Here is a 14164-nt window from a genome sequence, read left to right on the forward strand (position 1 = left end):
ATCACAAGCCTCCATGCCAACCACGTCACTCTGGTTTAAGCCAATATATGAATGGTATGCCAATTGCTTCTGAATATGACCGGAAAATTGTTGACATGGCCGGAATATTGGGTGGTGTGCAGAGGAGTGAGGTAGGTGACGAGAGAACTTTTTTCTTGGCATGGGTTTACTTTCGTAATCATCATTACATATTTGAGGGTTAGGATTCATAAACTAGGCCCAAGGAAGTGGGTGAAATTGTCTATTCGTAAATTAGGCCCAAGTAGAAAGTACTAGCCGATTCGGCCCCATGGAGTGGCCCAATTACTCTAGGTAATACCATTAACCGATGATTTGGAAATTAATCAATGATTCTGGTCATGAAACTACACTACGAGATGAAAAGGAGAAATTCTTTACACCGCATCCACTATCGAGCAAGTTTGAGTTGACGTAACATGAAACCTAGGGGTGGGCGTCCGGACCCGAAAAACCGAAAGCCTGACCCGAAAAACCGAAAAAAACCCGATTCGGTTCGGGTTTGATATAGAAATTCTCGGTTCGGTTTAGGACCCGACCCGAATATATTTTGTCGGTTCGGTCTCGGGCTTCACATATTCGGAGACCGAAAGCCCGATCCGGCCCGATTTTCCTCCATTTTGACTATCTCAGCCAACCCGTTCATGGCTTCATCTGCAAATCCAGCATAGCATCCCTTTCTTGATTCAACCCCAGACCTGTTAGCAATTTTGGCTGAAAGCCTGAAACTCCAGACCTGTTACTCCAACTTTGTGCTCCAGCGGTGGTGGTACCCAATCGGCAGCAGAATAATTAGATCCAGTGATCTGGGCACCTATTCACCCAAGTCCTCCGGGTCAACCCAACACTCAGTTCCACGATCAAGACGACAAGATCGAGTCCGTCGTCGTCGAATTGCAGAAGGGAGCGAAGCTAATCGTGAAGGTCTCCAAGCTCCGATCTGGGAGCTATTTCTGGCTGGACGAGTACATAGAGAAGCTTCTGGAATTGGATAGGTACTTCAGACATCTGCTGGAGACGAATTGGGTTAGGGACTTTTGGGTTGTGAGGTAGAAAAACAGGGATGTTAACCACCTGATGGATGGGATGCTTCGGAGAACAGAGACGGCGGAGGCGATGGTGCAGGAGGAGAGGGGGACTGGTGAAGAGGAAGAGGCGGCGCTGGTTGTGAAGAAGAATATATGTATAGAATTGCAGAAGAAGAAGAATAAGAAGTGTCAAAGAAGACTAGAAAAGAAAGGAGAGATTACAGAGTAAAAGAGGGCAGAGCCTTTTGTTTTGTTTTATTTCTACCACTTAGTTAGGACCAAATAAATACAAACATTGAACATGATAGACACAGAGCATCTTGTGCTCCAGAGGTTGGGAGCAAGGCGTCCGTCCAAGAGGTCGAGGGTTCGAACCTAGCCTCTCACCCAATTTTGTGTTTATTTTGCATAAAGTTGGAAAACTGGATTTTGGGCCCGAAAAGCCCGAAGACCGAACTGGCCCGTTTGGGGTCGGTTTCTGTCGGTTTCCATTCTTGAAAAAGCCCGAACTGGCCCGACCCGATTATTTCGGGCTCAGTCTCGGTCTCACCAAATTTCGGGCCCGACCCGACCCGAGCCCACCCCTAATGAAACCTATAAGTCCGAAAGCACCATGTGTGGAGATAAAAGTTCACCGACCACCTAATTGACACTAATGAGTAAATCTACTTGCGTTTCAGGACCCCAGCAATTTTATTTATTTATTTATTTTTTTTTTCAGGTTAATACTTCTTATCTCCCGAATGCGATATATCTGTTGTACTCATATTTTTCATATCTATACTATTATTAAGATAACCCACTTTATCAACCAAAGTGGGTGTGAAATAACATAAATATCCTTTAACTATAGGTTAAGTTAAAATAATCTTTAATATATGAAGGATATTATGGTAAATAGCAATATAATAAATAAAAATAAAAATTCAGAAAAAGAAGAAAACTGTCAATCCCACTATCTACAGATACAACCTCCCACATCCTGACATCCTACAGGTATAACTTCCTACTTTTTTTTCTCCAATTTTAAAACAAAACAAAAATGTTTCTCACATGCATCACATGTGTCAATAAAGACTAGTTTGAATAAAAGAAAGAAAAAATGATACATGCCTCTTGGTAATTTACATCTGCAGGGAATTCCCTAAGGCCCCGTTTGGTTGGCCGGAATGTTGAAACAGGAAAATGATTTATTTTCCTTTCCAAACTGATATGGAATGGAATAGGTTTTGGAATTTCCATGTGGGTGTTTGGAACATATTGGAAATTAAATTCTGGAATTAATTTTTCCATTCCTATCGTAGTGTTTGGTAAGTCATAAGAATGAAATAGAAAATTGTAATTTCCAATAACACCCTTTTACTAATTTAAAGTACAAATATAACATCAAAACAAAAAACCACCGAAATTGCAAGCTTAACTTTTTCTCTTCTTTGCACAATTCTACGTGCCATGCTGCAAGGTTAGAAAACATAATTGTAAATAATAGGAAATCAAGATTAGCTGGGCATTACATGATTCACATTCTGATAAACATAAAGAACCAACAAATTAAACACAATAGATAGCCCAATGCAGCTGAAACTAAAGTAATTATAAACACTAGATTATTTCCTCAAAAAGCAAATCAGATCACTTTCAGAAACAACAGATTGATGATTTGATGTATATACCAGAAAACCCATATTCTAGTAACTAAGCCCTTAGATTTTGAGATCCCTACGGGCCTAAACAGATGATTCATGTTATATAAACATAATAGTGTTTCTAATCTTGTAATCAAATGAACGTCAAACTCAAATGATAAAGAACAAAAAAAATAGGTACAATTATTCCAGATGAACAGATAAAATAGAGAGAAGATCGACCTTTGAACTCACTTTTCACCAGACACAACAACCAATAAGAACTCATATTCACTGAAACAGGTATTCTATCATTCGTAATCCAATAACAATCCCACAAAATTGATCAAAACATACATAAAACAATAGATAATCATAAATGAAAAACTTGTATATTGTTTGCTCAGATCTGAAGAAGAAGATAATCATATTCTTGATGTATCATCTTCTTCCTTCAGGAGCAGAAGAAAGGAATTCGAAGAGAATATATTAAAAAATAAAAAATAAAAAATAAAAAATAACAAAAATAATTCTGTAGAAGATTACCTTTGTTAGTAGAAGACTTCGACAAATTGCTTAAAGAAGACGACGGCAGTTGTAGGGAGAAGAAGGGTTATGCGATATATAAGCTGATCCAATAGCGGGAACTATGATCCCGAAAAGAATAATGGCGGGGGAATTTAATTTTTTTAGAGGGGCAATTTATGTAATTTTGCCTTTGACAGGGAGAAATGGAATTAGAATACCACCCCTAACTAGGTAATTCAATTCAGGCTTTATGAGGGAGTCAATTTCCAGTCAAATCTCATTTTTTATTTCCTTTCCAATCTCTATTTACAACCAAACAACACATCTGAATGGAAAATGAAATTAATTCTCATTTCATACCATGATTTCCTGCCATCCAAACGGGGCCTAACATGTTGCTTTACCTTCACTAGCTACTTTTGCTACATTAACTGACAAGAACATGAAGCTATCTAAGAAGAGGCAGTTGCATGTAATGCTACCAAAGAAGCATAAATGCCATCCGTGATATTGATCAAAGTTTCATGCTTCCCTTTCTCTGCAATGACTCCATTTTTCACAACTGCAATCAAATCTGCACGCTTGATTGTTGATAACCGATGAGCAACCACAACTGTGGTTCGGTCCACCATTACTCGGTCTAACGCATCTTGAACCACTCGTTCGGATTCAGCATCAAGAGCACTGGTCGCTTCATCTAGCAGTAATATCTTTGGTGCCTTCATTATAGCTCGCGCGATAGCTACTCTTTGCTTCTGTCCACCAGACAGTTGGACTCCTCGCTCTCCTGCTATTGTATCATAACCCTGCATTGTTGTCAAAACTTAACAGACATGAGTCTTCAACATTTATGGAACACCACTATAAGAGATTACAATAGTGCTTGTAACCGAAAAGAAATTGATAGAACTTCTTATTTCAGTGCTTACATGTTGTAAACTACTAATAAACTTGTGAGCATTTGCCAGTTCTGCTGCAGCTATAATTTCAGCCTCGGTTGCCTCTCCATCTTTTCCATATGCAATGTTGGCTCGGATAGTGTCGTTAAACAGCAGAGGCTCCTGGCTCACCAGCCCCATTTGCTGTCTCAACCATTTCAATTGCAGTTTCTGGATCTCAATTCCATCCAATGTAATGTGACCTGAATTAGGGTCGTAAAATCTTTGAATCAATGATATCACTGTTGATTTCCCACTTCCACTTTCACCAACCAGAGCAATTGTCTGAATAATATCACTCAAGTGTAAGTTCTAAAACCTTATGTATTGCTGGATAATAGATAAAAGAAACTTGACACCAACTTACCTTGCCATGACTAATGGTCAAGCAAAGATTGTTGAAAATTTCCACATTAGGTCTACTAGGATACTTGAAACTGATATGGTGAAATTCAATTTCTCCCTTCAAGTGTTCTACAGTCATCCCCGAGTTATCACTAGAGTCTATTTCTGATTGCCGGTCAAGTATTGCGAATATTGAAGCAGCAGAAGCCTTTCCTTTACTTACATCAGGTGCCAGGGAGGTCGACTGAGCAAGTCCGATAGAAGTCATAGTGAGAGCAAAGAAAACCTGCGGAGAGAAAACTGTTAACAATGGACTGCTAAAGAGTCTCGAGGGATGAGTATATGTATAACAGCTGCCAATATAGTAAGTAAAGGTTTGTAGCACAAGGCAGAGGAGAATAGTTACCTGGAAAACAGCAGAGAACGTTGTCTTTCCTGCTGAAACAAGTAGACCTCCAGTATAAAAACTTAAGGCAAACACTGAAAACTGTAAGAAGAATGATAATCCAAAACCTATCCCAGTAACTATCCCTTGTCTTATCCCATTCTTAATAGGGCCTTCACACTTTCTCTGGTACAACTCAATCACCTTCTCTTCAGCACAGAAGGAAGCAAGTGTCCGAATACTCCCCACAGCATCATTGGCTATTTGGCTCGCATCTTCATACATTTTCTGCCACCACTTATGATGTCAGTACGTGCTTGATAAAAGGATGAGTTTTATATATGGAATATTCCATATGTCAGTTATAAGAGTTGAAATTCTGCATGAGTTATGAGTCTCAATACTGCTCCATGTTATTTACTACATTTTTTTTAGGAAAAGTTAGGACATAGGAGACATACCTTTGCATCTGCACTGAATCCTTTCGTGAATTGGACTTGAATATATCCATTTACTCCTAATAAAGGTAACAGAACAAGGATTATAAGAGCCAGTTGCCAATCTGCAACAAAAGCAATGATCAGCCCAGCAATTGCAGTTGCTGTATTCTGAACAACCAAACCAAGAGCATCTCCAACGAGCCCTCTCAAAGACGCTGCATCCGTAGAAAGCCTTGCACCAATTGCACCACTTGAGTGTTCAGCTTCATCAAACCAACTTACTTCCATATAAACCACCTTCTCAAAGCACATTGCTCGGACTCTTCTTATTAGCCTACATCCTGCCACCGCAAAAAGGTATGCTCTTGATGGATTGGCCAACAAAGATGCCGTTCCAAGAACCAAAAACATTAAGGCCCAAAACTTTGAATCCTTACGGAGTTCATGAGGTGACTCAAAGAACGTCTTGATTACACTTGCCAGTAAACTCCCAAAAACAGGGAAGACTGCCCCATTAACTGATGCAGCTATTGTCCCTAGTAATATAATTGGGATCTCTGGCTTGTTCAGGTAAGCAAGTTGGCCAAGTGAAAACTTTGGCTGCCCTTTTGATAGAACTGTAGCAGGAATATCAGGCCCTACAGGTGCTGTTTCAAGCATACCGCTTGCAGAAGGAATACTATTTCTTCTTGGAGATGATTCCTCTCTTACAAAGGGTAAGATAGAATCCTGGACATCTAGACCACTATGTTTTGACACAGTGATATTTTTTTGCAACCTTATAAGCTGGTGATATGCACCATCAGGGTCCTTAGTTAGCTCTGAATGCGGTCCTGCTCAGTTGAAAAACATCAGTGGTTTAAGTACTAGTGAAATAAGAACATGATGATATCAATGTATGTGTGGAACAACTGACAAGAAAATGATGATACTGAGAACAATAGGCATTCAACTGATAAAACATGACAATGATAACAAATCCATTACCTTGCTCAACAATTACTCCTCGATGTATGACAGCAATGGTATCAGCATTCCTTACTGTACTCAGGCGATGGGCTACAATGACAGTAGTCCGGTTCACCATAATTCTATCCAGTGCCTCCTCCACAACTCGTTCGGATTCTGCATCAAGAGCGCTTGTGGCTTCATCTAAAAGTAGAATTCTTGGGTTCTTCAGAATTGCTCTAGCTATAGCAACTCTTTGCTTTTGTCCCCCAGATAGCTGAGTTCCATGCTGACCGACTACTGTGTCTATTCCCTAAGTTAACCAAACACAAAAACCACGAATCAGAAAAACAGAGTTGTGTTAAAACTATTTATTGAAATAATTCTAAAATTTAGCATTTCATCTTTGAATGTAACAAGATGATCGAGTATCATTAACCATAAGATATATCACTAGATGGTTTCAGTAAGCTTCCATCATTGTGAAAAAATTCAAAGAAATATGAAAAAATATTGAAAGAAGGTATAAACTAAAATACCTGAGGGAGTAAATCTATGAATTTAGCTGCATTGGCAAGCTCAGCAGCAGCCCTTATTTCTTCAGTAGTTGCACCATCCTTCCCATAGCCAATATTATCTCTAATGCTGCAAGTAAACAAAACAGGTTCCTGGCTGACAAGACCTATTTTCTGCCTGATCCATTTCAGCTGGAACTCTTTGAGATTGACACCGTCAATAAGAACTTCACCAGCCTGTGGGTCATAAAATCTCTCAATCAAACTGATTACAGTTGATTTACCACTTCCGCTCTGTCCAACCAAAGCAGCAGTTGCACCACTAGGTATAGAGAGACAAAATCCATGGAATATTTGCTCATCCATTCTTGCGGGGTAGCTAAAATAAACATCCCTCAGTTCTATGTCTCCACGAATATCTTGTAATACCCGCCCATTAGTATTGTATGCATCTATCTCCGGCTTTCTGTTAATTGTCTCAAACATCTTATATGCTGCAGCTTGTCCAGGAGCAAATGCACTAATGCAAGGAGATGCTTTCCCAAGCGACCTGAAAATTTAGAAAGAAAAGTTTACATACTGCATATTTTTGCAGAATCAAATAGTAAACTGACTGAATGGGGGATAGTCAGTAAAATTTGATTATTCTTGCTGACCAGACACAAATCAAAAGTTAAGAAAGTGCAACTTACACTGAGCCAAGCAACACAGCCATAATCACATTGATGACATCTCCTCCTTTATATCCTTTTTCAAGTATCATTATTCCGCCAAACCATATAGCCAAAGCGAAAGTAGAGAATACCATAAGCATAACCACACCGAGACCCAAACCAGATGCCCAACCCTCTTGCACACCAGACTTGTAAGCTCTACTTAAGGAGGAGTTATAGTTAAATATAGCTTGCTTCTCCCCTGTGAATGATGCAACCTGCATGAGGAATACCCATCATTTTTGGTTGTATAAAAAGAGAAGGGAGAGAGACTGAGAGAGAGTTTAAGACGAGTATTCATACAGTTCTTATTGAACTAATTGTCTCCTCTACCACATTTGCTCCTCCTGAATTTGCAGCTTGTCCATGGGACGCCAATTTGACTATGAAATGGTTCAGGACAGCAGTAGATAAGACTAGAGGGGGAATAGAGGATATCATGACAAGGGTGAGAAGTGATCCCTTAAAAAATGCTATACCAAAGCCACCTATGAACGTTGCAACTAACTGGATAAAACTTCCTACCTGCAGGAAGAAATATGAATTAGGTTTGTAGGAGAAAATGGCAAAAACTTGTGGTATTTTTCTTGCATGTACATACATACCTTCTCACCCATCGCCTCTTGAATGAGCACAGTATCACCTGACATCCTTCCAACAATTTCCCCAGAGTTGATTTCTTGATCAAAGAAGCCGACATCTTGCCTTAGTATGGTTTTCAAGTATAAACTTCGTATTCGTGCAGCCTGTCTCTCTCCAGTGATCATCCAGCAAGACATCTCTGGCCAAAGCAAATCCAAGTACATCAGCATCCTATAAGCTGAACTGCTTATTAATGCGATCTCAAGTGATATTTCAGCGGGGAACGCATGCAATGTACTTACGTAGAAATGATGCAGCAGCAGCCCCCAGAGCCAAGTAAACGAATTTCAAAGCCACCTGAGGATATCGAATTTCTAAATTAGCTTTAAATAAACTTAGTTAGCAACAGTTAGATATAGCCAATTAATTTAGAGAACAATAGTTTTGCTTAATGCAGAACTTATTCTATTTGGAGAACCAGAGAAACAAAATAACTTCTTCTTCTTCTTCTTCTTTTTCAGATAGTTTGAAAGTTCACTTGATAGTTGACACAAATTATGATGAAACCAGAGAAATGCAGCGAGTGGAATTTTGTTCTTTAACATTGTATAAATGTTGCATTAGTCAGAAGACTTAGTTACCTTGGAAACTGCATTAGACACTTCCTTGATGTTCCTAGTTTCTCCAAATGAATCAATCACATCTCCCATGACAATGGTCATTAGAGGCATACAGAGTCCATTTCCAATGGCGCTGATTGTACCAACAGACATTAACAGGTAATCCAGGGAGTCAGCAAAGGAGAAAAGCTTGTAATATGGTACTGTATTTGTTCCATCCTCCTTGCTCTTGCTTATATTTTGTTCACATTCTTTGGAAACCCCCGCCACTGCTGAGCGGCTATTTGGTGCAGTGTATTGCTTGGTGATTACATCTCCATCTGAAGGATTCTCCTCAGCCATGCTTCCCACTTGAGTGATAAGATCACAGCTGCATGGTTAAAAATAAATAGATAAAGATCTGGTTTGAAGTAAAAGAGAGAAACTAACATGAAACAAGGATTGAAATGAAAGACGAAGAGAAAGAAACCAAGTGACCAGTTAATGCATGCTAACAAGAGAAAAACTAAAGAGAAGAAATAGCAACAAACACCATCTATGCAACGTAAGTGTTGCAGGGAACATTAATGTAATGGTGATATTAATCCAATGCAGTGCTGAATGGATTAAAAAGACTAATGAGGAATCAGAATTACCACTTACCTGGAAATGGGATGATGAATTTGTTGTACTTCCACGCAAGCATTGCTTTATAAGCAAACATATCAACCTACAGGCTACAACCTACAAAGGGCGATACAAATCATGTCGGCTAATGAATAGTGAACCAGTCAAACTATCCAGAACAATAATAACAACCATATTAGCTAATGAATGGTATCACGATTGAAATACCATTCTAGCCCTCTTCCCCTCTTCCTTTCTTCTGCTTAGTTGCTCCCACATTCATTAGGATGTGGGTAATTTGGGCAAATATCATTTCAGGCCCTCTATTCTGCTGCTTGAAAATTGCAATGCAGCCGCCCTCAGATCCTTGTCTGAAATTATCTGCATGGTTGCACACACCAGTGGTCTATTGTACTCCATCATTTTCATCATAGTAACACATATAACAACATGTCACACGCCCACTATACATATATGTGTAATTGTCTCTTATAATTTGTCCTTTTTCTTCTCAGCATCTTCAATATCGTCTGATAGAAAAGATGGGATCTTTGTACAAACTCAGCGATTCAGACTAAGCTGGAAGTCCAATACATAGTACTGCTCGCTTATAATACAAGCATACTAATAACATCAAGATCATACAACTATATATACAAAAGGAATGACAGCCCAGCAACTTTGGTATTGAATAAAACTGAGAGATGAATGTAAAGTGTATGAAAACTGTTTAAGGACAAGCAAAATTGACAGAGAGAGAGAGGGAATAGAGATTCAAGTGTGTGTTTCATTTCATTCAATAGGAGGTATTTATAGGGATACATTTGAAGTAAATAATGATACAACTTGATGGCATCTTCATTTGTAGCCTTCCATTGTGGCATCTCCATTTGCAGCTCCACATTGTGGTTTGTGATGATGATTGCCACACTTGTTCCCCATTGGCATAAAGCTTGACTCACAAGTCACTATACCTATGCTATTCACTCAAATACTTATCTTATACATGACATAGACATTTTATATAATGAACAATACAACATGTTTCATATATACTACAACACTCCCCCTTGGATATTTCATGTCGATAGTATTTGTCTAAGCCGTGCGCTTCGAAATTGCCTCGTTAAAAACCTTGCCAAGTAATAAAACCCTGTGGGAAAAAACAACCTTGGTCGAAGGAGAAAAAGAGTGCAACGCGCATTAAGTGTGGAGTATGTTTCTAGATACTCCCCCTGATTTATTCTCCCCCTGAAGATCATGGGAGTTCGGATAACCTTCTTAATCCGATGCTCTTCACATGCTTCTCGAAATGGCTTTTTGGTAGCGACTTAGTAAATAAGTCCGCTACATTATCCTCTGATCGGATTTGATTTACTTCAATGTTTAGAAGTGTTTGCTGTTGCTGATTGTAGAAGAATTTCGGTGATATATGTTTAGTATTGTCACCCTTGATGAAACCTAATTTCATTTGCTCAATACAAGCTGCATTATCTTCATAAATGCATGTAGGTTTATCTGTGGTAAACTTCAAACCACAAGTTCCTCGAATGTGTCTATTTATAGACCTTAGCCATATGCATTCACGCACAGCTTCATGTAGAGCAATAATCTCTGCATGATTTGAGGAAGTAGCGACAAGGGTCTGTTTTGTAGATCTCCAAGATATCGCCGTGCTTCCCATGGTAAAGACATAACCTGTTTGGGAGCGACCTTTATGGGGGTCAGAGAGATACCCCGCATCAGCAAATCCCATCAAAACATTATTTTTATTTTGATGGAGGGGAGGAGGAGAACGTCGGTCACCATTGATGGTGTCGCCGGCGTCTACATTACGGAAGGTGGCTTTTTGCCTCATGGGGTCTGATCTCATGCTTCCGTCTTTTCTTTTCTCTTTGTAGGGATAAAACAAGCCCATATCAATCGTACCCTTTAAGTATCGAAAGATTGTCTTTATGCCAATCCAATGGCGGCGTGTTGGCGCAGAACTATGTCGAGCTAACAAGTTCACTGCGAATGAGATATCCGGTCTTGTGCATTGAGCTAAATACAATAATGCGCCTATCGCACTTAGATAGGGTACTTCAGCCTCTAATAATTCTTCGTCCTCATCCCTTGGACGAAACGGATCTTTTGTGGGCTCAAGACTTCGGCCGATCATGGGAGTACTTACAGGCTTTGCTTTATCTTCATTAAAGCGCCTTAGTAATTTTTGAGTATATGCTGACTGATGGATCATAATCCCATCACTACGGTGCTCGAGTTCTATTCCGAGGCAAAACCGTGTTTTCCCAAGATCTTTCATCTCAAACTCGGATTCCAAATATTTAGCAGTTTGTTTTAACTCATCTAGAGTTCCAATTAGGTTCATGTCATCGACATAAACTGCTACAATTTCAAATCCGGAACTTGTTCTTTTAATGAACACGCAAGGGCATATTTCATTGTTAACATATCCCTTTCCAATCAAGTAGTCACTTAGACGGTTATACCACATCCGTCCGGATTGTTTCAATCCATATAGTGAGCGTCTTAATTTTATTGAAAACGCGCTCCGTGGTTTAGAACCACTTGATTTTGGTAATTGAAGTCCATCAGGAACCTTCATATATATCTCTGAATCTAGATCCCCATAGAGATATGCTGTAACCACATCCATAAGCTGCATGTCAAATTTTTCGGAAACTACCAAACTGACAAGGTAGCGGAACGTTATAACGTCCATTACGGGAGAGTATGTCTCCTCGTAGTCGATTCCAGGGCGTTGTGAGAAACCTTGTGCCACAAGGGGGGTTTATATCTCATCACCTCATTTTTCTCATTACGCTTTCTAACAAAGACCCATTTATGGCCAACAGGCTTTATATGTGGTGGTGTCAGCATTATAGACCCAAATACCTGTCTCTTTGTTAGTGAATCCAATTCAGTCTGGATCGCATTTTTCCATTTAGGCCAATCCGCTCTTCGTTGACATTCTTCAACAGAGCGAGGCTCGATATCATCATATTCTATGATTCCTTTTGCAACATGATATGCAAACGCATCATCAATTGCCATAGAATTTCTATCCATCATCTCATGTACACTATTGTAATTTATGGAGATTTCTCTATTCTCTGGAGTTGGTTCTGACATTGGAGCGTCCCCCAATGATGTCTCTTGGACATAACCATAATCCGGAGTATTCTCGTGAGATGGATTATTCATATCTATGATTAATGGATTATTTTGTGCCAAACTCGCTTTCTTTCTTGGGCGAGAATCCATCGAACCTATAGGTCTCCCGCGCTTCCTGGCAGGAGCCATGGGCCTAGCCAATGTGTCACCCATAGAGGGAACGTTGGCGCCATTCTCATGTATTTTTGAGATGGCATTATGTCTTTTAGGGACATCAATCCTTGCAGGTATATTTGCAGCAGGTATGTGTGATCTCGTCACTTTAGCGATATCAGAAAACGCATCAGGCATCGATTCTGCTACGTTCTGAAGATCGAGAATTCTCTGCACTTCTTTTTCAGATTGTGCGGTTCGGGGATCAAGATGGGACAAAGTGGGGACAAACCACGACAATTCCTGTCCTTTTTGATGAACATTAGTGTTCATGTCTCCCCCTAAAGGCGGGAAGACTGTCTCATCAAAGTGACAATCCGCAAATCTAGCGGTAAATAGATCACCTGTCAAGGGTTCTATGTAGCGGATTATGGTTGGAGAGTCATAGCCAACATAAAGGCCTAATCGTCTTTGAGGACCCATTTTAGTGCGCTGTGGTGGCGCAATTGGCACATAGACTGCACACCCAAATATGCGTAAATGTGAGATATTAGGCTCATACCCAGTTACCATCTGGGACGCAGAAAAAGGTTGGGTGGCAGTGGGCCTTAGACGAATAAGCACAGCTGCGTGTAATATTGCATAGCCCCAAGCAGAAATAGGGAGATTGGTGCGCATAACCAATGCCCTAGCAATCATTTGAAGTCTTTTAATGGCAGCTTCTGCGAGACCATTTTGGGTATGTACATGAGGGACAGGATGTTCAACCTCGATCCCAATGGACATGCAATAATCATCAAAAGTTTTTGATGTAAATTCCCCAGCATTGTCAAGACGAATTGACTTAATAGGATGATCAGGGTGGTGAGCCCTTAACTTAATGATTTGTGCTAGGAGTTTAGCAAATGCAGCATTTCTTGTGGATAAGAGCATGACATGTGACCAACGTGTCGATGCATCAACCAACACCATAAAATATCTAAATGGTCCGCAAGTTGGATGTATAGGTCCACAGATATCACCTTGTATTCTTTGCAAGAATGGTATATTTTCTTTAATGTCTTTTGCATAGGATGGTCTCGATCCTACTTTTGCTAAAGAGCAAGCTTTGCAAAACGAATGATATGCTTCAGAAGTAATTCTTTGAACCTTTCTTTGGTTCGTACTTCCTTTTGTTTTAAAGAATGGATGTCCGTGTGAAGTTTTTAATATACGGAGCATCATATCTCGACCTGGGTGTCCCAAACGGTCGTGCCAAAGTTTGTATGTGTCGGAATCCCATAAATTTTCATTCATGACATGGTTGGATTCAATGACTCTAATAGTGGTTGCGTACAATCCACTAGAGCGACACATGAGTTTCTCTAATACTCGTGTATTTCCGTAGTTATTAGAGGTGATGTAAAGGAACTCTTGTCCATTCTCACAATGTGTTTTCACATGAAAATCATTGGCTCTTATATCTTTAAAACTTAATAGGGTTCTTCCAGCCCTTGGAGCATATAAAGCTTCGGCGACATTAATATTTGTGCCATTCGGCAATAGAAATTGAGCTGGTCCACGACCATGAATCAATTGAGATGGTCCTGCCATCGTGGTCACT

At 39.8% G+C, this 14164-nt stretch overlaps 1 protein-coding gene across 2 annotated transcripts; it reads right to left on the reverse strand.

The window, feature by feature from the left end:
* Window positions 1-3591: 3591 nt before the first annotated feature.
* Window positions 3592-10439, reverse strand: LOC133709323 (ABC transporter B family member 11-like). Of its 2 annotated transcripts, XM_062135028.1 has the most exons (13): window positions 9328-10439; window positions 8707-9055; window positions 8368-8422; window positions 8089-8264; window positions 7787-8008; window positions 7463-7701; window positions 6795-7320; window positions 6295-6568; window positions 5329-6140; window positions 4889-5155; window positions 4505-4768; window positions 4129-4422; window positions 3592-4005 (listed from the first exon to the last, which is right to left on the reverse strand). In XM_062135028.1, exons 2-13 carry the CDS (start codon window positions 9025-9027, stop codon window positions 3652-3654), a joined length of 3804 nt encoding a protein of 1267 aa, XP_061991012.1. In that variant the 5' UTR covers window positions 9028-9055; window positions 9328-10439; the 3' UTR covers window positions 3592-3651. The 2 variants fall into 2 exon arrangements, with proteins under 2 accessions (XP_061991012.1, XP_061991011.1); XM_062135027.1 differs by having other exon boundaries at window positions 4505-5155.
* Window positions 10440-14164: the final 3725 nt, after the last annotated feature.

The sequence above is a fragment of the Rosa rugosa genome, chromosome 5, assembly GCF_958449725.1.
Source record: "Rosa rugosa chromosome 5, drRosRugo1.1, whole genome shotgun sequence".
NCBI lineage: Eukaryota > Viridiplantae > Streptophyta > Magnoliopsida > Rosales > Rosaceae > Rosa > Rosa rugosa.